The sequence below is a fragment of the Papio anubis genome, chromosome 12, assembly GCF_008728515.1.
Source record: "Papio anubis isolate 15944 chromosome 12, Panubis1.0, whole genome shotgun sequence".
Classification (NCBI taxonomy): Eukaryota; Metazoa; Chordata; class Mammalia; order Primates; family Cercopithecidae; genus Papio; species Papio anubis.
The window spans coordinates 86663556-86687589 of record NC_044987.1 but is presented as its reverse complement, the minus strand read 5'-3'; the positions used below and the strand labels follow the sequence as shown (position 1 = coordinate 86687589).

Sequence of the window (24034 nt, the reverse complement as noted above, 5' to 3'; positions counted from 1 at the left end):
TTAACCAAGTCATATTTTATTAATTATAGCTCTGCCTTCTGAATTGTCTTTGGTGGCTATTACCTCTACCATAGCTAATTCTCCTGTGTTAAATTTTGCAGATCTAGATTTCGTCAAAGATTTTTGTATCACTCTGGTCCCTAAAGAGTTTTGTGTGCTGTGGTAGCCATGGTCAGTTTTCATTTATGATATTTCTACCGGTAATATACATTATGAACTGGACAAAAGCCCTATTTATTTACAAATGTACAGTTTTGTCAGCATGAAAAAAGCATCCACCTCTCCTTTACTACCTTTATCCCCATTCCCGAGTGACCCTAAGATCCCATATAAAATGCACATCAGCATATTTACTGAGATGATTTTTCGCCACAGAAGGATGAGGAACTTAAGGGAGAGACTTTTAATAATCTATCCCTTGTGCTTTACGCAGGCCCTACCGTACACTAGAGGCTTCGAAGAGGTCAAAAATTCACACGTGTAGACAAATTATGTCCCTTAACATGCCAGGCAAACGAAGTGCTACCAAACACGCAAAGACTGTCCTAAAAGTGCGTTCTGGAATAAATCTGTAAACTTGGATCTAGTTCGCTCCCCTCTCCTCAAAATATATCGGCTTGCGCTGAAAGAAATCAGACCGATGCTCATAATTCTGACCCCTTATATAGGGGGTAGTTTTGGTTTCTGCTACTTTCCCTGATTCAGTGACAGGTAACATATTTCATGTACCAAATGAACTGCAACACCACGGCGAACAAGGGACGGGCCCTCAAAGTTGTCGGTAGGGAGCCAGGACCCCGCCCGTGGCATGGGGAGGTACCGTGCTAAACAAGCTTGCAAACAGCAGGCACCTTCCTCCTACAGAGGCGGAAAGGCTGGCCAAGAGAGGCCGGGGCGGAGGAAGCCAAGCTCTGCAGGCCCAGACAAAGCCCTTCCGGCCTCCACGCGTCGCCATGGCAACGCAGGGTCTGTGCCGGCCGGGATTGGCTGGTCTGGCGCGCGCAGTGCCTGCTGGGAAAGCGCGTCCCCGCCGCGGCTCCGCCAGTTTGAACTTGGCGGGCCAGATGTGGGCGGCTGGGTGCTGGGGGCCTACTTCTCCTTCTTCCTACGCTGGTTTCACGGGTGACTGCAGACCCAGGTCACGGCCCTCCTCGGGCTCCGTCTCCGTCCCTATGACGGGCGCTCGTGGGCAGGGGTTGGAGGTGGTGCGCTCCCCGTCGCCGCCGCTGCCGCTGCTGCTGAGCTGCAGCAATTCCACCAGGTCACTGTTGTCTCCCCTTGGCCACCAGAGCTTCCAGTTTGACGAGGACGACGGTGACCGGGAGGATGAGGAAGACGTGGATGAAGATGCCCATGGTTCAGAGGCCAAAGTGACGAGTCGGAGAGGAATGGAGTTACAGGGGTGTGCCAGGTAAACCCGAGACTGCCCGGCAGATTCAGCCTTTTTCAAGATTCCTTAGACTCTCTTAAGTACCCCCTTCTAACACCTTCCTGCCCTCCGACCCAAAGGCAGAGCAGGCACTTGCAGACTGAGGTGCCGTGTTTTTTGTTTTTTGGTTTTTGGTTTTTTTGCACATAAAGAGCCCTGTGCAAATTCTTGGAAATGACGGTAGATTTCCTACGGCTCTTAATCCTTTTTTCCTGAGATATGATTGCTGCGGTCTCACTTCCCAGAAAAACTCACATAGTCTCAAACACACAGAATTTTGCTACCATTTCAGGTGTTCTATGAATCCTTAAAAGCCAGATTGTGAACTCCAGAACTCTTATCCCAAACCTGAACACCAGAACGTGGTTTACTGCACCTTAGTAGTACCTGTGGTTGGTTATTCTGAAAACATACTGATGGCTAGTGAAGGAGGTTGTAGTAAACAGGTCACTTTTTATAACAGAGTGCTGAAGCACAGAGATTAGCAATGTCAACCTCAGCATGTGGCGACGTGGTTAGATAGGATCTGAGTACGCACAGAGGAATGGATGTCATTGTATCAAAGAATGCTAGGATCAATGGGGTTATTAAAACTACCTTAATTTGTTTATTTCTACTGTTATTCACTCAGCAAAATTTGTGTGCCACATATTAGTCTAGGTACTGGAAACCATAAACAAGATACTGGTCTCTACTCTCATGGAATTGAATCCTAAATCAGTCCACTTATTTTACAGATAATAAAACCATGGCTCAGAATGCTAAAAGTGACTCAAAGGCGTGCCCCTAGTTATTAGCAGACCTGGGTCTACTACGAAGATAGACCGATGATGTTCTCTTTCCTAAACTGCGTGCCTAGTACTGGGTATATAGAAATGGAACAAAGGGCCTATCCCTGTAGGAATATTTCTGAGACGGGCCCGGTAATGCAGCTCCATTCTGGGATAGACTTACTGCGTTTTCTTCGGAAATCATTTACAAGTTTCTGATTGTCAGGCTGTGTAAGGCACAGTACAGGAGGTCTGAGAAATACAGGCCAGAGAACCCATGCTTTATGTGTAAATAGCAAGATACCCCCTTCAATATAGGGTGTTCATATCTAGCATGAGTGAATGGAATATGGAACCCGTATGAAGTAACCCATATACATGGTTACAGGAGTGAATTAGTTACGGATGAGAAGTGAAAGTAAGTACATTGGTGGGAATGGAGATCAGAAAGAGTAACCAAGTAAGCCACTCATCCAGGCTGGTTGTAGCAACAAGAAACAGGCCTCCTCTGATCAACCTGATAGTAAAATTTAATGGTGGAGTTAGGGTTTCAGTAATCTGTTTTCATCTGGGCCTTTGTAGGTATTCTTCAGGACTGAATGGGTCTCAAAGGTATTTAAAGTAAATTTGAAGGCTTTGGGAAATACTTTCTGAGCATAATCAACTGGACTAAGCAATCTGGACACAAAGTTAGTGACCTGCAGAATAAATGACCATCAGAACTATCGCTCAGCTACTGAAACCTTGCATTAGTTTCCAAGAGCCAAAGCCCTGACTAAATGGAGCGTGCCAGGGGAGGAGGCAGATGTATGTATGTCTCACTTACGCAAAGCCAGAATCAACTGGTTAGCACCATAGGGCTAAGGCTGCCTTCCTTATCACATTTCAGTCCCTGTGAATCAAAGGAGTAGCTGGGACGTGGGTTTGAAAAGAGAATGCTGAAGTTATCAAGCGTTGTGTGTGGCAAGTATCAGACACTTATTAGGTGCTCAATAAATGTGCTGACTGCATGCCCATTTCCCACTTCCTAAAGAACAGATACATGCAGTGATCATTGTCAAATGCTTTAGAAACTTAGCACTTCCTTTCAGGAAAGGTAGGTGTTTAGAAAATTTCCTCATTCCTCCTCCTTACTATGCTGACCTCTGTTTGGTGCCCTGGACAGCTTGTGGGTGACAGGATGAAGAGAGCAGGCAACCTAGTCATAGCCCTTTCATTATTCTGGGCTGCGAATATTCTGTGGAGCAGACAGCAACCTAGAGCTGTGTGGGATTTTATGCCTTTTCTCCATGCCTCACCTGCCACATTGATCTGACTGGCAAAACGAATCGGGTAAGGCTTCTTTGAGCTAGACTCAGGCATCAGCTGCACATAATGGTTATTACCTCAAGGTATTTTTGGTATAAATAGTGCCATGTTTAGAAGATGCATTGACCTTCAAGGGTATTGGTCAGAACTGAGATTAAGCTCAAAGTTAGCTTCAGAGAAGATAATGAGAAGCGTTTTTCTGGAATATTTTATAATGTGCTCTGGGCTTGCTGTTTATCTATTCAGCTTTATCCTGGTTTTTCTACCACTATCCATTAGGAAAACCATGCTGTAATTAATATCTTGTTCACAAATAGCCGCTTGTCAAGCCTTTCTTGATTATAAGTAGAGCTATAGTGTATGCACCACGCAGTTTGAACACATTTGTTACAAATATTAAGGCAGAAAATTTAACATTTAAAGTGTCATTTCTTAAAAGAAAAACCCACTGATCTGATTGTCTTTCAACAAATGTTTCCTAGGACACTACTATATTCTAGACCGTAAAGCCAGGCTCTTGAAATTAAAAAAAATGAGTTAAGATATGTTTTCTTTAAGGAACTCGTGGCCTGTGGCAGAGATGAACAAGTGACAGGAAGCCCAAGAGTTTTACTGGCAGTGCTGGAGTTGAATTTTGAAGGGACAGTAGGAGTTCGTCATAGTAATAATAGTAAATGACTTACTAAGTGCTTACTGAGTGCCTGGAACTATATTAAGTGCTTTAGCATGGATAGTTTCATGCAATACTACCTGTAAGGGAGCCAGCCACAACTGTCATCTCCATTTTGTAGACAAGAAAACAGAAGCTTAAAGAAGTTTTTTTTAAAATGTACGTAGCTAGGAGGAAGCAGATAGGATTTCACCCCAGGGTGTTTTACGCCCAAATCTAAGCTCTTAATCTGACCCTATGCGGAGGTGGAAGAAAGGAATTTCAGATTTAGGTGAAAGTTACAGGGCATGGGATGTGGCACATTCATCAACCTGCAGGAGTTCCTAGTAAGTGAAATGTAGAGTCTGGATCAGCTATTGGTGAAAGAAGAGGCTGGAAGTTAGGCAAAGGGCCGATTCACGGGTGTCAGGCTAAGGAATTTGGATTTTATCCTGTGGGTGAAGATGCCATTGAAGAACTTTAAGATGAGGAGTGATATGATAGAAGGATACATTTGAGGGATGAATCTGGCAAAAGGTGTGGATAATTGTTTGAAAGGGAGAAAGGGAGGCCAGTTTTGTCCGGATGGTGGTTGTAAGGTTGGAGGAAACAAGAATGGCTTTCAAAAATGGAAAGAGGAATGAACATGACTAGGTGATCATGTGGGTATGGGAGGTGGGCGGTCTAGATGTTGACAAGGAGCAGGTGGAGTCAGAGAGCTAGGGCTTCTGGCTTGAGTAACTGGCTGGAGGGTGATACCATTCACTGATGTAGGATTGTAAGAGGAGTACCTTTCTTGGTGGGAAGGGTGGTGGGTGGATGGTAGAGGATGATTAGATTTGTTTTCAACTGATTGATATTTAAGTTGAGTTATGTATCACGTAGTTGGAAAGATCTGGAACTCAAGATGACGATCTGGCCTGGAATTCTTGATCTAGGCATCATCATGTAGTGGTAGTTGAAACTGCACTACAGTGGGGGCAGATGGGTTCCTTCTGCGAGACTGAGAAGGAAAGACTTATGTAAGAAATAACATATCAACAGTGTCTCTTTCCCACTAGAATACAAATTCCATAAGGGCATGAATGAATTAAGAAATAATAGTAGCAGAATATAATGAGTAAGCTGAATCTATGAAGTAGAAAAGTTGTGCAAAGCAGTGGGTGAAGCAGTTGGTTGCTAGAAGCAGGAATGTGAAAGAGACGAAGAACTGAGTCTATAAAACTAGTCTTTAGAGCTACCTTATGTCCTGAACAACCTTGCTTTCTATGGCTTGATGGTTAAGCTTTTTCTAAGTTTCATGAGGTTTGTGGATCTGGCCAAGTCCTTGTGTTCTTTATTTATGTATGTACTTATTTCCCTGCCCCTCTTCTCTTTACCCTGAGTTGTTATTTTTCCTTATACCCGGAAGAGACAGACTGACAGAGGTGTATGGTGGAGATGGAGACTGTGCTAGGAGGTAACCAGACTGGAGAGTCATATACACCCTATCTAAGGATTGGCAAAAGGGATTCAACCAAAATGTTAAAGAATGTTTTGTGGCTTCTTATTTCAAAACAATTTCAAACTTATAAAAAAGGTGAAATGATATAAAGAACTTTCATTTACCCTTTACCCACAGTCCCTAATTGTTAACATGTTTGCTTTATCATTCTCTTTATGTGTACTACATAATCTTTTTTTCCTAAACTACTTAAGGGAGGGAAAGGGAAGAGCCCGCTTCAGGATCTGCTTAGGATTATATGTTGTAATGAGTAATTAGTTATCCAGGTAAGATTTTTAGAAATAAAAAAGTGTTGGCATTGAGGCAAATGGATAGGGTGTGGATTATCCCAATGGGGTTTTAAATAATGTAGTTTTAGAAATGAAGGAATTCAAAGGCAGTTTGTTGGATAAACTAATTCAAATATTAGAATTTCTTTACATGATTTCTTAAATGTATGCTTATGTATAATTCGTGTATGTTTGTAAAAATCACAGTATTGTAAATGCAGTATTAAATTTTGCTTTTACTGTACAGTTAAGTGATTTGGACTAGGAAGCAAAAGAGGTTCTTGCACAAGTACTATAGTAGCCTCTCTTTTGTAGCACTGAGGTTGAATCAGAAGATAACCAAGAACAACAGAAACAGGTGTGCTTACCAGAAAGCCGCCTGACACCATGGGAGGTGTGGTTTATTGGCAAAGAAAAAGAAGAACGTGACCGGCTACAACAGAAAGCTCTAGAGGTAAAACTAGACAGTGTTCTTTTTATTTAATCTGTGAGCTCACAAAGTAGAGCTGCAGTTGTAAATTAAAATGTTAATGTTATTATTCCTGAAAGCAAAGTCTTTGCATGTATGTTAGTTTACTATATCAAATTTAATAACTAAGTTATAATATAATAATAGAAATATGTTCATTGTTAGAGCGTTTGGAAAATACAGCTAAGCATAATTAAGAAAATTAAAATCTCCTCTAATTTCACTGTCTGAAGATAATCATTGTTAGTATTATGACATAGCTTTCCAGATTTTCTATGTAAATTATTTTGAAATAAATATGTACAAATGTGTATATATGTTGTATGTCTACATACACTGGAGCATCAACATATGTACATTTAACTAAGGTAAATTCAGCTGTATATACTCAGTAAAATTTTTAACTTTACTGAAACAAAATAGAGGCAGGAATCTACCTGCCCCTCCCCGCCCACCCCATCCTACCGTGTGTCACTCAGTGAGCATGTACCCTGTGTGCTGGGCGATGGGAAACTGCTTGCTAGTCTTTCAGGGTGTTTCAGTTTCTCTGTGCCTCCCTCACTTTTGGACATTTCCATGCTTGAGTCTCTTTTGAACTTTTACTATATGAACTCAAAAAACAAATAGTTTTAGATGTATTTTTTTGAACTCTTACTGTTTCAGGACATGGCAACCAAATAGATTTGAATAAATTGGCATCCCCTAAACTCACTATCCAGACTCACTGTCTGAATTCTTCCTATCCAAACACTGAAGCCAAATAGATTTGGATGATGAGGGACACTTCTTGTTTTTAATGAAACAGGATAAAATTATTTTTCTCTATCATTAAACATTTTTATAACATTTTAAAATGACTCTCTAATATTTAATAAAATACATTTTAAAATGTATTTAAAATGTATTACATATTTGTTAAAATATAGTTAACTGGTTCACTCTTGTTGGATATTTCAGTCTATTAGTAACTGTTGCTAAAAAAAATCCTGGGAATTGGCAAGGCACGGTGGCTCACACCTGTAATCCCAGCACTTTGGGAGGCCAAGGCAGGTGGATCACCAGAGGTTGGGAGTTTGAGACCAGCCTGACCAACATGGAGAAACCATCTCTACTAAAAATACAAAATTATCTGGGCATGGTGGTGCATGCCTGTAATCCCAGCTACTCGGGAGGCTGAGGCAGGAGAATCGCTTGAACCGAGGAGGCGGAGGTTGCGGTGAGCCGAGATCACACCATTGCACTCCAGCCTGGACAACAAGAGTGAAACTCCATCTAAAAAAAAAAAAAAACCACGCACACACACAAAATCATGGGAGCAAAAGCTTCATGATCTTCCTTAGAATAACTTTTCTGTTAGTTTTGAAACCAGTTATTATTTGATAAGTTTCTAACCAGGCAGGCAGTCACATGTTTCAGAGGCTTGGCATAATTCAAATGATTATGAAAACTAGTACGTTCTGCTATTTTCCTATTGTATGACACTTTGTATTCTAGATTACAAATTTATTCCTGGAAAAGGGCGCTGTGAGAGTGGCACTTATTTCCTCTTGGCAGTACACAGGGCTTGAGAAAGACCTTACGGTTGATGTTAGGCAAGAATAATAAAAACCTGATTCTTTTTATTTGCTGGGTGTAAGCAAGTTATTTAAACTTTTATGTTTCCATTTTCTCATCTGCTTAAGAGGAATAAAATGATACCTGTGTCACAGGGGTTTTGTGAGGATTAAGTGTAACAAAGTATAAAGATGCCTGGCTTTGTTTTTATTTGTATTGTTATTTATATCATTACTATTCATAGCCTTCTTAAAGCTTTTTCATTTATTTTCAGAATTAGGGTGTATTTTTGAATTCTCAGACTTACTTCTCTTACCTCAGTGACTAATTCCATTATTTAGTTAGTAGCTTTTAAGAATATTTGTTCACAGTGAGCACTCTATTTTTTTATGTTACAAAAACACGTACCTACATATATATCTATATATATGTATTTATACATATGTATGTGAAATAGCATCTTAATTTTGTGCAAAACCTGGTGTTCTTTTTTCAAAAGGCTGGTCATAATTCATTAAATTGGTTTTAAACTTACAATTTGGAAAATACTGATCCAGTGAGTTAATGGTAGAACAAAGTTCAATTTCTGGTTTTGGGCTTTATCTGTAGTCTCACAAGAAGTTACTTGCTATATTAAGAAAAGGCGGGTTACTTCAAGTCATTTTTAGTCAGTATACAGAGAAAAGTTAATCAAATTTCAGAGATAGTAAGAAAGCCTGGGCTTGGTAGTCGCACAGAACAAGGCTGAAATTTTAGCCTTGCCATTCTAATTCTGTGACGTTAGAAAAGTTAATTAACTTCTCTAAACCTCAGTTTCTTCATCTATAAGCCAGATGTTAGAGAGGCAATAGTGGAGTAGTTAAAAGTGTAAATTCTGGGTTTTGTTTTGTTTTTTTGAGACAGGGTCTCACTCTGTCACCCATGCTGGTATATAGTGGCGCGATCACAGCTCACTGCAGCTTTGACCTCCCCTCCTCTTCCACCTCAGCTTCCTGAGTAGCTGGGACTGTAGGCACACACTACCACGCCTGGCTAATTTTTGTTTTTGTTATTGTTTTTTAGAGAGGGGGGTTTTGCCATGTTGCCCAGGCTGGCCTCTAATTCCTGGGCTCTAGCGACACCTCCTAAAGTGCTGGGGTTACAGGTGTGAGCCACGGTGCCTGGTTTAAAAGTGTAAATTCTTGAGCCATACTTCCTGCATTGAAAATTTGGACTTTCAGCAAATCCTTAACCTTTCTGTGTCTCAATTTCCTTATCAGTGAAAGGGGGAGAATAGTATTTACATCATAGTGTTGTTATGAGGACTAAATGAACATTAGGATATGTACAAAGCACTCAATAAAGTTATTATATGTGAAAGGAGATCATAATAACTGCTATGAAGGTTTGTTTTGAGAAAAGATTAAAATAATGAATATAAACCCTACCACAATGATAAGCATGTAGCAGGGTATAATTATTTGTAATTTGACTGAAAGATTAAAACCTTTTTATGTATTTAGTAGTTTGACATTTCTTATGGCTACTTTATTACTTAACTCTGAAGTGATTCCATTTTAGCATGACTCTTACGTATCAGTTATGCCAGGGATATCCTAACATATAGGCCAACTAAGCTTGCTGTAAACTCATGTTGAGCTTTTGTGTTATTCACATTCTTTCACTGCCTTTTCCTTTATTTTGTTTTTATCTCATGTTTTCCTTATTTTTCTGTCTTATTTACTGTGTTCCCTAATTTGTTTATAAACCATATCAAATTTTTAACCATAAGGAATAGTCATCTCACATCCCTATTAAAACTAAAAACCATGAAAGGCAGAAACGTAATTTTGCCAAGGCTTCATTCGTGGCAGAACTGGGACTGGCACCTAATTCTTTGACTTCCATTTAAATGCTTTTCCCATAATATCAAGATGTATTTTAGAAATAAGTGAGTCAGACTTAGTATTTATTTTTTAATGAACTCTGGTTTTCTAATTTTCTTCCTTTAAGATCTAAGAGAACATTTATAGGATAGTTTAATCATTAAAAAGATCATCCACACTCATAAATTTGATTTGAGCATCAGACATTTAGGTTTGTTTCAGACATCTCTGTGGGACTCAGGTTAAGAAATTATTTTAATTCATAAAAATTACCCACTTACAGAATGTTATACATTTGTAACTTTTGTTGAGATAATAAATATGGTAAACATTGAATCAGTTACCAAGCATTATGAAAAACTAGTATATTGGTTTTGTAGGTCATTTAATTTTTGTTTACTTTTTAATTATTAAAAATAATCCTTTAGCCAACTGCTCCAAGTTCCCTATGGTCTTTGGCTGATTCTAATTTTTAATATTTGCTTTAACATATTATTATAATCAGTTGTAAATTATAAAAATTACCTAGTTTGTGAATAGTCCTGGTGCCTTCTTTTTTCTTTTTTTAAACCATCTTGCCTTTCCCCATTTAATTCATCAGTCCTTAATGAAGGAATAGGGTAGGATATAGAGCTGTTGGAGAAACTCAAAACTGTCAGTTTTTCTAATATTACCTTCAGTGGTAAAAAATTATTTGAAAGTAGGCAAAACCTATTGAAATACAAATGCATGTTTAAGATCTTCTTTGGATTTTGGTTTTCCATAATCAAGTGTTGTATTCCATGGGAAAATATTAATAGCTATCTCTAATCCTGTTGCAATTCAGTGGTATACCAGAAGACCATGTAGGGACCTTTTGAAGGAAGACTCCAGCTGTGTCCAGAAGGAGATTGGCCTTTGTGGTAAACATGGAGTCATTCAGGGTGGGAAATTCTAAGTAGGGCCAGCCTTGGAAGGGAGGGTTCTGTCTCAAAATATGATGTATATTCTGGTTTGGCAAATTACTTGAACAGACATCCTGAGATTTGAACACTGTTTGGATTATTGGTAGCATTTTCTAGGTACATTTTGACCCTTTTTCTTTAACCCCTCAATCAACGTTAACTAAAATTTGTTAACCATCAAATAGGAGTACAGGGCTTATTTTTTTCTGATTTTTTAGTTTAGTTAAATGAAGAATCTTAAAAAGGACATAAATATATAGTAAATCATGTCTTTATACATTTAAATAATTACTTTTCTTTTTTTTTTTTTTTTTTTGAGACGGAGTCTCGCTCCATCGCCCAGGCTGGAGTGCAGTGGCCAGATCTCAGCTCACTGCAAGCTCCGCCTCCCGAGTTTACGCCATTCTCCTGCCTCATCCTCCCGAGTAGCTGGGACTACAGGCGCCCGCCACCTCGCCTGGCTAGTTTTTTTTGTATTTTTTAGTAGAGACGGGGTTTCACCATGTTAGCCGGGATGGTCTCGATCTCCTCACCTCGTGATCCGCCCGTCTTGGCCTCCCAAAGTGCTGGGATTACAGGCTTGAGCCACCGCGCCTGGCCAATAATTACTTTTCTTGAAAATAAAATTTAGGACTATTTTGGAAAAGTTTTGATATATTGTTGTCAGGTCTATATCTAGCCCATTAATCAATTAATGTCTTTCATATTTATATATTTGTATATATACATATATAGACATACATATATACACATGTATTTGTGTACATGTATATATATATATATATATATATATGCATAATTTTTCCCCCCTTTTGTTTCCTGACATAAGTCCAAACCATCTTCTTCTTTTCTTTTTTTTTGAGATGGAGTCTCACTTTGTCATCCAGGCTGGAGTACAGTGGCATGATTTCGGCTCACTGAAACCTCCACCTCCCAGATTCAAGCAATGCTCCTGCCTCAGCCTCCCTAGTAGCTAGGATTACAGGTGCCTGCCACCACACCTGGCTAATTTTTGTATTTTTAGTAGAGACAGGGTTTTACCGTATTGCCCAGGCTGGTCTCAAACCCTTGACCTCAAGTGATCCACCTGCTTCAGCTTCCCAGAGTGCTGGGATTACTGGCATGAACCACTGTGCCTGGCCCAGAGGCCCAGACCTTCTTTTTCTTATAACCCATATACTATGGCAAACTCAGTCTTCCTCAGAATAGTTCTCATCCCTTCAAATGCAATCTTCAGCCTTTGTCATTAAGAGCTCCGAATTTTCCCTTTTGCCAGGTATTCTTGTTTCATAACATTCACTTTACTTTGCCTGTCTCAAAAGACCTTCCCCACCTAGCTAGTACCACACTTAAATTTTCTAACCCCTCTCACCTCTCAGTCTCTCTCCTTTTGAAGCCATCTTTTCACTATTCCTCATATGGTGCTCATTTCTTACTAGCCTGGTATACTAGGCTGGGGGGAAGGGAAGATGTTTCTCCTCATCTTCCCTTCCTTTCTCTGAACTTTTATAATATGCAATAACTCACAATGTAGCACTTACTTCTTTGGTGTATAGAGAATCACATTAGATCAGAGACTTCTGGGATTTCATCTTTATATCAGTTCTTGCTAGGTTCATAGTAGCTGTACCATAAAAGTATACTGAGTAAGTAATCAAAGAACAATAGTTGCTGAAGTGATGAAAAATCCTTAAAATAAAGATGGATATTTGCTTTTAGGGGTATAGTGTTTAAAAGTTGGAAGACTTCCTGAGTGAGGGTAGCTATCTTCTATGCAGCAGAATTTTAGGATGAGAGGTTATGGAAGACAGATTTCCTGTGACCAGTTGTTTAAAATGCAAAAGAGATGTTCTTGGTGTCAAGTTTTATCTTCATTTAAGACACTGGAATTAGTCTGAGGGTTGGAAAATTGTCTTTCCCACTACCACCCATGCCCGTGTAGGTAGGTCTTTGGGAAACAGGGGCCTGGGGAGGAGAGTGGAGACCAATAGAAGATACGTAAGGTATCTGACTATTAGTATCTAAAGACAGAGAAGAAAAATAACCAGTAATTATGGTTGTGGAGCCCTAGTGAAGTCTAGTTTGAACAGCATTCTCAACCAATGGAGTAATTTAACTGAAGAGTGACAGAGTGGTGGCATTCAACTTGTAGTTTTATTTGGCCATACCTTTCACATTCTTTTTCCTGAGGAAATGCCCAAACGTGTAGATTCGAGTGACAGCAAGGCAGTTAAATAATCTGGGATATGAATGTGGTTTTGTTTTACACTTCAGCAGCTATAAAATCAGTGAAGAAAACTCTGGGTTTTTTTTTTCCCTAAGGAAAATTGAATGGTTTCTTTGTATTTCTTTTGTGTAACTCTAAATTAAAATTTTAATATAGGGATTATTTAATTCCTATGCTTTATCTTTCATCAGAAATCCAGAAGCTTCTTATAACTTAAAAAAAAAAAAAAAAAAAAAGTTGCAATTCTCTTGAGCTTCTGCCAGTAGCTTAGAGTGATGCCAAAATTTATGTGTGGGAAAGTTGATTTCAATGAGGGTAATTTAGCTGAAGTTTAGTCTAGGAAACTAGTGTTTTGCTGCCAAGCAATTATTTGCACATTTCTAAAAAATGACTTATACTTTTACCAATGCTTTTTTTCATCATAAACTGGTTACTTAAGTAAGTTATTGCCACTAGTGGCATATACTGTATAAAGGAGACTATATTCTTGTTTAATTTAGTTAATAACCTCAGACTTTTAAAATATACATTATTTGGGTACTTCTATTAAATGTTGCCTTTTGTCTAAATAAAATCCACAGGAATTAAATCAACAACTAGAAAAAAGAAAAGAAATGGAAGAACGTGAAAAAAGAAAGATAATTGCTGAAGAAAAGCACAAAGAATGGGTTCAGAAAAAGAATGAGGAGGTAAGGAGGGAAAAATGCATACACACGTTGGTATCTCTTTCGCAAAATCTTTCTTCGTATTACACTTCATTACCTAGGTTTTAAAAAATATTTATCTTAGAGTCTTTCTTCTCTGGCTTCTTTTATTTTTCTATCCTGGTAGACATTTATCAAGTCTCTGTCTTCTGCCCTTTGCCCTCTACTTTTCTCCTTTTTCCCTCCTGTGGCTTGCACTAATACTTGCCTGCAGGCAGTCACCAAGTCTGTATCTCTAGGCCTGACCTTCTGAATCCTTATGGCAAGTGCCTCCAAGTCTGCAAATCTAAAACAACCCGTTTTGCCCATTCCTCCTTCATAAAACCATTCTGCCATTTCTCTGTTTCATTCAGCTGTCTTCTCGGTCACCAAGGCTTAATTAGAATTCTTCTGTTGTTCCTAATTGTCTCCTCCTTTTCTTTACAATTACTACTTTCCGGTTTGTGATCTCTTTCCATTACATCTTTCAATTTATTGTTTACTTCTTATACTGGATTGTAAGCTACATAAGGGCAGGGATTTTTGCCTCTTTTGTTCAGTTTGCCAGGAGCTAGATGAGTACCTGCACATAATAAATGTACAAAAATAGTTGAGTGAAGATGTTCATTGAATGGATGCATTTTTTCTTTTAATTTTAATATATTCTTGTATAGATCACACATATTAGAAATTCTAAAAATACTTATTCTGTGGCCAATTTGTCTTCTGTTGTGATTTTTACATATTTAGAATGGTATTGCTTTTATTATTGTAATCCAATCTTACAGATTTGGAAAATGTTTAAATTGCAGGACAATATTTTAAATTTTAATTCTAACTTTTTATTGTTGATCTAATGCCCAGTGGTGTTAATAAGAGTACTATGTAAATAATTTCAGTAAATTGAAGATGATATAACCTTCTTCATCCGGGTATTACAAGAAGGAAATTGGTTAGATGTATGTGTGTGTTATAACCATATTTGTTTAGAAGTCAATTACTTTGGTTTTTTAAAAAAGGTTGCTTCATCCCATGATATAACACGAAAGAGATCTTTGTGAATAAATTCAAAAATAAGTCTCTGTGACTGTTATAAAAGTTTGGGTAGTATCTTTTTGAAATTTGTAACTATAAAACACAATTATTTTATACATGCAGAATAGTTTGCTCTTTCCTCTAAAAGTCCCTCTTATCTTCTAACTCCATTAAGCTAATTTTACCATGCCCGTCAAACCTAGTTGTTGTTTGTCTAAGAATGTGAGATACTGCTGGGAGACAATATATTCACTGTTTTAATTACTGGCAGTAGACCTAATCCAATTATTTGAAGAAAAAAAATTATTTCTTTTGGAGGGAAGTGGCTTGCCCTGACATGAATCACTAGTTATTGAAGGCAAAATTCCATAATGTTGAGAATTATTTAAAAATAAAACTGAGAAGTTATATTTACCTGTTCTGCAGAACTTTTGTTCATGTTAAGGAATAATTGATTATTCTAAATTTTTTTTTTTCTTTAAGACCTATCAGATTTCTTCTTTCAGACATAGTTACATTTACCTCTATTTGTAAAGACTGCTCTCCTGGTTCTTCTCTTCCTGTCTGGCATCTAGCTTTTTTCTCCTCTGTTTACATTTCATGGTGTGTGGTCTTCAGCTGCCTCCAGCTTCATTCACATTTTAGCTGTATCTGTGGCTGCTATTTTCTCTAAGTCATTTTCACTGTGTTCTATCAAAAAATCAGACAAAAAGAATTTATGCATTCATTAGCAAAGCTAGTTTCTTATAATATGACTGTAAATTCTTAAGTGCTTTTAAAATGAATGTTTTATCTCATCTGGTACTCCTAACATTTGTGTTACCATGGAAATTTATTTTCTGGATGTGTTTATGACAGTGTTATCACATATTTTATAAAAGGGCTTTTACTTTTAATGTTTTAAAAAATCATTTAAAAACACAACTGATTTTCTAATGTAAGACATTAATTCAGATCAACAAGGTGTCTGATTGATAACACTGTTATCACATTATTCATGCTTTCAACAAATATTTACTCAGCTTTTACTATGTGCAAAGCACTATTGGATAAAGCAAAATAGAAATCCAGAAACTTAAAGTAGCCAATTGTTATATTAGTTTCCTTTAGTTGTGTGAAACAAAGGTTCTCTCAGTGCAGCGTCTTTAAAGAAGGAAGATTTATTGTTGTGCTCTGTGTGGTGTAGAACTAACATGCCAGAAAATCTGAAGCCAGTTAGTGGCTGCTTCCTCTCTCAGTAGTAGTGACTACTCTGAGTGCCTGCTGTGTCCTCCTCTTGCTAACTAAAGGCATTCTGTTCACTCTTCTTTAGTTTAAATCCTACAGAAGTCTGTCTGATTTTTTTTCAGAATTAATTCCCTTGAGCTATAGTTTGCATACAATAAAATACAACTATTTTAAGTTTGATGACTTTGGCAAATTTAGGTACCCATGTAACCAGCACCAGTAAAGATATAGAACATTTTCATCACCCCAGAAAGTTCCCTTGTGCTCCTTTGCATTCACCCCCACTCCCTGCCCCCAGCCAGCCTCAGCTCCAAGGAAACCGTTAATCTGCTTTCTGTACCTGTAGATTAGAGTTGCCTTTTCTATAATTTCATATAAATGGAATGATAGAATATATACTCTTTTGTGTTGGTCTTTTGTTTTAAAACTTACCCTATTTCATGTCTTACTCCTTTTTATTGCTGACTATAGTATTCTATGAAATACATTTCATAGAGTATGTTTATCTGTTTCATTCAATTTCATAGAAATTGTTTATCTGTTCACTAGTTGATGGACAATTGAGTTTTCAGTTTGGGATATTATGAATAAAATTCTGTGACCACTCATGTACAAGTCTTTTTGTGTACACTTGTTTTCATTTCTCTTGGGTGAATGCCACCCAAGAGAATGCCACCCAAATAACTGGGCTATATGGTAATTATGTGTTTAACTTACAAGAAATTGCCAAACATTTGTTTAAACTACTTGTACCATTTTACATCTCCACTACTGTTATAAGAAAGTTCCAATTGTTCCACATCTTTGACAAATTTGGTATGGCCAATCTTTTGTCATTTTTAGTAGTTCTAGATGAGTTTTGCCAGTGGTATGGCCAGGCTGGTTATGAACTCCCCATTTAATTTTTCTTAATGGTATTTTTTATATTTTCACTAAGCATAGAAGATTAGTCATCTAGAGCTTACATGGTATTTTTTTTTTTTTTTTTTTGTTTGAGACAACAGTAATATCACTCTTGTTGCCACAGGTCTGGAGTGCAATGGCACGATCTTGGCTCACCACAACCTCCGCCTCCCGGGTTCAAGCGATTCTCCTGAGGCCTCAGCCTCCACGAGCTAGTCTGGGTATGTCCCCACAGTGCTTTCTCTGTGCACACCTACCCCTGGCTAATCTCTTGTATCTTCTTAGTAAGGAGACGGGGTTTCTCCATGTTGGATCAGGCTGGTCTTGAGCCTCCTGACCTCAGGTGATCCACCTGCCTCGGCCTCCCTAAAGATGCTGGGTCCAATTACAAGCGTGAGCCACCGCGCCCTAGGCGATTTAACGTAGGTATTTTTTAAAGAGCAGTTTTAAATTTTGATGAATTTCCGTATTTCAGTTTTTAAACTACTTGGTGGTTTTTTGCGTTCTATTTAAGAAATGTTTGCCCACCACAAGAGGGTAAAAATACTCTCCACTATTTCCTTCCAGAAGCTTTATAGCTTTAGCTTTACCTATATGTCTATTTCAGTTTAATTTTAATGTATGGTATGCATTAAACGTCAAGATTCATTTATTTGCATGTGGATATCCAATTGTCCTAACAATATTGACAAGATAATCTTTTCCCTATTAAAGTACTTTGGCACCTTTGTCTAAAATCAGTTGACCATATATTTATAGGTCTGTTTCTGGATTCTATTCTATTGTATTGATTTATATCCTGTGCAGTACCACACTAACTTGTTACTATAGTTTTATAGTTCTGATTTTATTATTGTTGAAATCAGATAGTGTAAATCCTCCAGGTCTTTAATTCTTTTTCAAACTTGTTTTAGTTGCCCTGCATCTTTCCATATACAGTTTAGAATCAGCTTATCAATTTCCCTAATAATGCCTGTTCTAATAGTGCTTGACACTATTGGGATTCTGCTAAATATAAATACATAGATCATTTTGGAGAAAATTGCTATCTTAATAATATCAAAGTTTAAATCTATAAACATGGTTTTTCTTTCCAGTTATTTATGTCTTCTTTAATTTCTCCCAGCAGTGTTTTTTAGTTTTCAATGTATAGCAGTATTATCTTTTGTTAATATATTTCTCAATATTTCATGTTTTTACTGATGAGGGCAGTTACCTTGCCTTGTTCCTGATATATAATATATATTTTTTATATATACATATATATAACATACATATGTTTATAACATTAACATACATGTCTATAACATTAACATACATATGTTTATAACATGTATGTAACATACATATGTTTATAACATATATGTTTATAACATATATTTTTTTTTCTAGCCACACTCCTCTGGAACGTTTCTGATATTACCTTGTAATTTCCGTGCCTGGTTTTGATATCAGAATAATGCTGGACTCTTAAAATGAGCTTTAATGTGTTTACTTTTTCTCTATATTCTAAAATCATTTTTTTAGGATTTGATACTATTAAGATATGCCACAATAATATTTTATATTAAAATATGGAATATCTTTAACTGTGTAATAGAATCTACTAGTGAAGCTTTCAGTGACTGGAATTTTTGTAGGAAAGTTTTTAATTTTGAATTGTTTTTATAAGTAGAGGATTATTCAGACACTACTTTTTCTCAAATTAGTTTTGGGAAGTGACATATTTTAAGGAATTTTGACATTTCATTTAAAATATTGAATTTATTGGCATAAAATTGTTTTTAGGATTCTCCCATTTTGATTTCTGTATGATGTCTGTAGTGATCTGCCACTCACCGTCTCTATGACCTTAGGCAAATTACCCTCCATGTGCCTTAGTTTCCTCCTTTGTAAAATGGGATAATAATAGTATCTACCTCACATCATTATTGTAAGAATTAATTGACAGTGTGTACAAATAAAGTACGTAGAATGGTAACAGGCATAGTTAGCACTCAATAAATGTCAGCTGCTATAATTAAAAACAATGTAAGAACTGGTTGATTCCTTGTAGGTAAAGTTGTGGAGGACAGTCATGAGTCACATGGAAATTAAGCAAGATATGCTCTAAGGTCCTTTTCAATTTGTAGATCTTCTGACAGTTTGAAGTAGTTAAAATCCAGTATTGTTCCAATGGCTATTGAGTTCTCAGCATGAAAAGATTCTGTTTCACAGCTATTGGCTGCCCAGCAAGAAGGAAATACAGCAGCTTTGATACTCCTTGGGGGAATTACTTGAGTTTTTTTTTTTTTTTTTTTTTTTGAGATGGAGTCATGCTCTGTCTCCCAGGCTGGAGTTCAATGGCACGATCTCGGCTAAGTGCAACCTCCGCCTCCTGGGTTCAAGCAATTCTCCTGCCTCAGCCTCCCAAGTAGCTGAGATTATAGGCGTGCGCCACCACGCCGAGCTAATTTTTTGTATTTTTAGTAGAGATGGGGTTTCACCATGTTAGCCAGCCTGGGCTCGAACTCCTGGCCTCAGGTGTTCCACCTGCCTTGGCCTCCCAAAGTGCTGGGATTACAGGCATGAGCCACCGCGCCCATCCTGAGCTTTGATTTTTAAGACTTGTCTTTTCCTGCACAGCCCTAGACATACCTTGTCTATAACCGATGTTTGTTGGTTGAGTCTTAATTGAATTGCTTATATTAATGTATTCTATTAGCTGCTTTCAAGGGAAAAATTTCTTTTCTTGGCTCATAATTATTTGCCTGGGTGATATGTATGGCATTTATTTTGCATATACTTTTTATGCCTTGCAGATTTGTTTCCAAACCTTTGATAAAGAAGACTAGCTATGTCATTGGTTATTTAGAATTTAGCTGTGTTGGCAGATTATCTTTTAAATAAGGAGGAAAAAATACTGAGTTATAATCTGTATCAAGGATCAATATTTTTTTTTCTATAAAGGGCCAGTTAATTAATATTTTAAACTTTTGGGGTCCTGCAATCTCTGTTGCAGCCATTCAGCTTTGCTATGATAGTGCAAAAGCAACTATAAACAATAAATATGTAAACAAATGAGTGTGGCAACATTCCTATAAAACTTCATTTAGGAATACAAGTGGATGGTGGACCAGATGTGACTGGCAGTCCTTAGTTTGCCACCCTCTGGTCTATGGAAGAATTATATAGCCAGAGATTTGTCTGGATGTGCCCTTACATACAGTGTTTAATGAGCATTATTCATTTCTCCTCTCTTAATTCACCGATGGCAAAGATTTATGCAAATATTAATACTGACAAACTGTCCTGGAAATATGTGTGTGTGTGTATTTATATATATAAAAATTTATATGTATATGTATATTATATAAATATATGTATATATACATATATTTTGATTTTTTGACATATATATATAAATTGTGTGTGTATATATATAGCCCCTGTTTTAGAATGAGAGTAAATATCCATTAAAAAATGCTAAGATTCAGACAGTCTAACAGATTGTAATTTTTATTCACTGTTATTTATTCAACAAATTTTGATTGAACACTGTATTAGTCTGTTTTCATGCTGCTGATAAAGACATACCTGAGACTGGGAAATTTACAAAAGAAAGAGGTTTAATTGGACTTACAATTCCGTGTGGCTGGGGAAGCCTCATAATCATGGCAGAAGGCAAGGAGGAGCAAGTCACGTCTTACATGGATGGCAGCAGGCAAACAGAGAGAGCTTGTGCGGGGGAACTCCTTTTTTTAAAACCATCAGATCTTATGAGACTTATTCACCATCGTGAGAACAGCATGGGAAAGAATTGCCCCTATGATTCAGTTACCTCCCACCAGGTCCCTCAAAGATGATATTTGGGCGGAGACACAGCCAAACCATATCAAACACCTGCTCTTCACTCAGTACTGCCCCAGGCTCTGAGTGGATATTGGTGAGCAAGATCTTTGTCACTGACCTCATGAAACTGATAGCTCAGCAGGGAGACTGACATTGAACTGTTAATTGCAGGTATGTTATATATTTTTATAAACCATGTTGTGCCAGCTGTCATGATACCATGTCTATTTTAGTTTAGAAAATTGCTGGATACAACAGTTTTTCCTTAGATGAAGATCATTACTGGTATTACAATTAACATTTATCTATTTTTATTTAAGAAAAGAAAAGAAAGAGAACAAAAAATTAATAAAGAAATGGAAGAAAAAACAGCAAAGGAACTGGAGAAAGAATACTTACAAGAAAAAGCAAAAGAAAAATATCAAGAATGGTTAAAGAAAAAAAATGCTGAAGAATGTGAGAGGAAGAAGAAAGAAAAGGTATTTTTATTAAAGTGACCAGTTAGAATACATAACTTTGGTGTTCATATGTGTCAACTACATCTTAGAAAAAGTATCTAATAGAAAATTGGCACTAGCTTAGCATAAAATAAATGCGTGAAGCTATCCTAGTTTATCCTGTTATGCTGTGTTTAAGTTTCAAAAATGAATATGCATTTGTAGTTTTCTTAAGTTGAGAAATAGTAAGCCTGTTGATATTATTTTAGTCAAGTCTAAAACTTGTTGCTGTTATTCCTTTTGAATATTTTTCAATGCACTTTATGGGAAGTCTTACTACCATTTTATAAATTACTATTCTTTGAAAACAGCAAATAGTTTTTTCTTTGTGGGTTTGATGTCTTACTGTTTTTCAGAGCTGGACACCTTAGCGTATATCCCTGATCATGTTCAATATTCTACTCATATTATAAAAATATGATTCAGTATTATGGCCAGTAAGCCATTGGAGGTAGAAAGCTACTGGAGAAAAAAAAAAAATCAGTAGAATTTGAATGGAATATATAGTTACAGAATATCCCTGGAAATATTTTGGTCTTGTCATTTTAAGGAAAAAGAAAAACAACAGCAAGCTGAATTACAGGAGAAAAAGGAAATAGCAGAAAAAAAGTTTCAGGAATGGTTAGAAAATGCGAAACATAAACCTCGTCCAGCTGCAAAGAGCTATGGTTATGCCAATGGAAAACTTACAGGTTGGTTTTTATGTTGTGTGGCTTACATAAATATGGTTTGCAGAAGCAAATATTATACTCTTTTTGACAGAAATAGAAATGTGTAAAAATTATTTTTCTTTCAAATTACTATTTTCTGGAAGATTATATTATAAACATACCATGTTCCTATGGAGATGCTACAAATGTACTGTCATTCTCCACATTTGTATTTCTTAAAAGCAATAGTTACAAAACTGCAAACTTATGCTTTAAAGTAATGATTCCTAACATTAAGAAATAAATAATGTTCTCTTACACTTTTTCAATGATAAAGCCTTAATCAGGATATATTTTAAGGGGTCGTTTTGCCTCCTCTCTTTCTAACCCTCTCTAAGGCAGAGCCTTCCGTGTCCTTGGCACATTCTTTGTGTTAGGTAGAATACTAGACAGCACATGAACCAGACACAAAACTGACTGGCCTTTAGTCTTGGTCTGATTATAAAGGGCAGTGCATGTTTTTCTTTGTGCTTCATGTTAGAAGTTCATACCTTGCTGACAGCTGCCTTCACTTGTTTAAGTGATTTATTATTAAAATACTCCCATTCTGTTTTGTTCACACAATAGAACATATTCCAGACTTTGTTTTGACCATCTTGGTGAAGTGAGTGTTGACATATCTATGCAAAGTGGGTTGCCAGTGTCTGAAAGACACATTCCTGCTGTCAGGATTAGGCCTCTCTCATATGTCACGAAGGTCATCTGTTTTAGCTACTGAGCATGGCCTGCTCCTTTTTGTTTCTTGCTTGAAAAAAAGAGTAATAAGCAGTGGCTTTAACCCAGTAATTGAGTAGTAAATTTAAAAGTTTAGGTGGGAATACTAAACATATTGACTAGAAGTTAATTACTAAAATAATGGATTGTTTTATTAATTTTTGGCATTTTTAATGAGTTTAATTCTAACAAGCAGCATATTTGTCTGCAAATGTTGTACTTAAGTTTCTTTATTCTTTATGCTGATGTCATTTTTATAAATTATGAAATAAAGGAATTTTTGTGCCAGTAGTGACTGAAGGATGTGGAGATGATTTGTAAAATGTTCTTCCTTCAAATGTGCTTATTAGATGTCAGACATCACAATACTTTAAACATTTCATATACATTAGCAAAAGAATGCTCCATAACTCATAACACAATTACAGTGATATTGTGAAATCTTATTGACACTGATTCAGAATTTCTGTGATTCTAAACAAGAATCTTGATTTACTATAACTTCATATGAAAAATAAATGTTTTTCTGTAAACTTCATTATCTGACAAGAGGAAGCTAGTACACAATCAGTGGTTTCCCAGACTGAGTTAAGAAAATGAAAGTTTTGTTCAATTTAAGGATTGTAAAATTAATTTCTTAGTAAAAATTTTATAGGAGTTTGCATTTACATAGGTTTTAACACTAATGTTATTTGGATTCTTAGAATTATCATTTATGTTTTAATTTTAACTGTAATATTTACTGTATTTGGAAAGTGTTACTTTGAAAATATCAAGGAGTTTAAGTTTTAAATAAATCACATTGGCTTATTAGTGATAATTTGTCCACTTGACATTTTAACATTTTTCTAGAAGTTTTAAGTGGCTTCTTTGATGTCAAGAAGTTTTTCCTTGTTTTGATCTGATTTTTCAATAATTTTAGGTTTTTACAGTGGAAATTCCTATCCAGAACCAGCCTTTTATAATCCAATTCCATGGAAACCAATTCATATGCCACCTCCCAAAGAAGCTAAGGATCTCTCAGGAAGGAAGAGTAAAAGACCTGTGATAAGTCAGCCACACAAATCATCATCTCTGGTAATTCATAAAGCCAGAAGCAATCTTTGCCTTGGAACTCTGTGCAGAATACAAAGATAGCATATGTGGAAAATAACATGCTTTTATCTGGAGCTATTTAATTTAAAAGTCAGAAATTGTTTTTTACTGCTCAGTCAATAACTCAACACTTAATGTGATTATTGACAAATAGCAATTTTTGCACTTGTATATGGAGTCCTTAGAGTTGAGGAAGATATTTTCTGGATTTTGGTTTTTATGAACTTTTCAAGGTTGATCTTGTCATGTTGTTTTGCAGAATAAGTGGCTGAATATGTAAGAATTGTGTTTATATTTAGCTTGTATTAAAAATATACTGTAATACCAATAAAATTAACAGTTTTTCTTGTA

At 36.6% G+C, this 24034-nt stretch overlaps 1 protein-coding gene across 1 annotated transcript; it reads left to right on the top strand.

Annotated features, from left to right (window-relative positions):
- On the top strand, nucleotides 1–24034 carry CCDC34 (coiled-coil domain containing 34). Its single transcript, XM_031653388.1, has 6 exons — nucleotides 1–1411; nucleotides 6245–6383; nucleotides 13570–13677; nucleotides 20988–21146; nucleotides 21715–21856; nucleotides 23511–24034. Exons 1-6 carry the CDS (start codon nucleotides 954–956, stop codon nucleotides 23723–23725), a joined length of 1221 nt encoding a protein of 406 aa, XP_031509248.1. The 5' UTR covers nucleotides 1–953; the 3' UTR covers nucleotides 23726–24034.

Excerpts from the sequence above, each read along its gene's own strand:
- CCDC34 (XM_031653388.1), top strand. The coding sequence starts at position 954 with ATGGCAACGCAGGGTCTGTGCCGGCCGGGATTGGCTGGTCTGGCGCGC. Across the intron at positions 21,147-21,714 it reads AGAGGAAGAAGAAAGAAAAG|GAAAAAGAAAAACAACAGCA; the intron begins GTATTTTTATTA and ends TGTCATTTTAAG. Across the intron at positions 21,857-23,510 it reads TGCCAATGGAAAACTTACAG|GTTTTTACAGTGGAAATTCC; the intron begins GTTGGTTTTTAT and ends CAATAATTTTAG.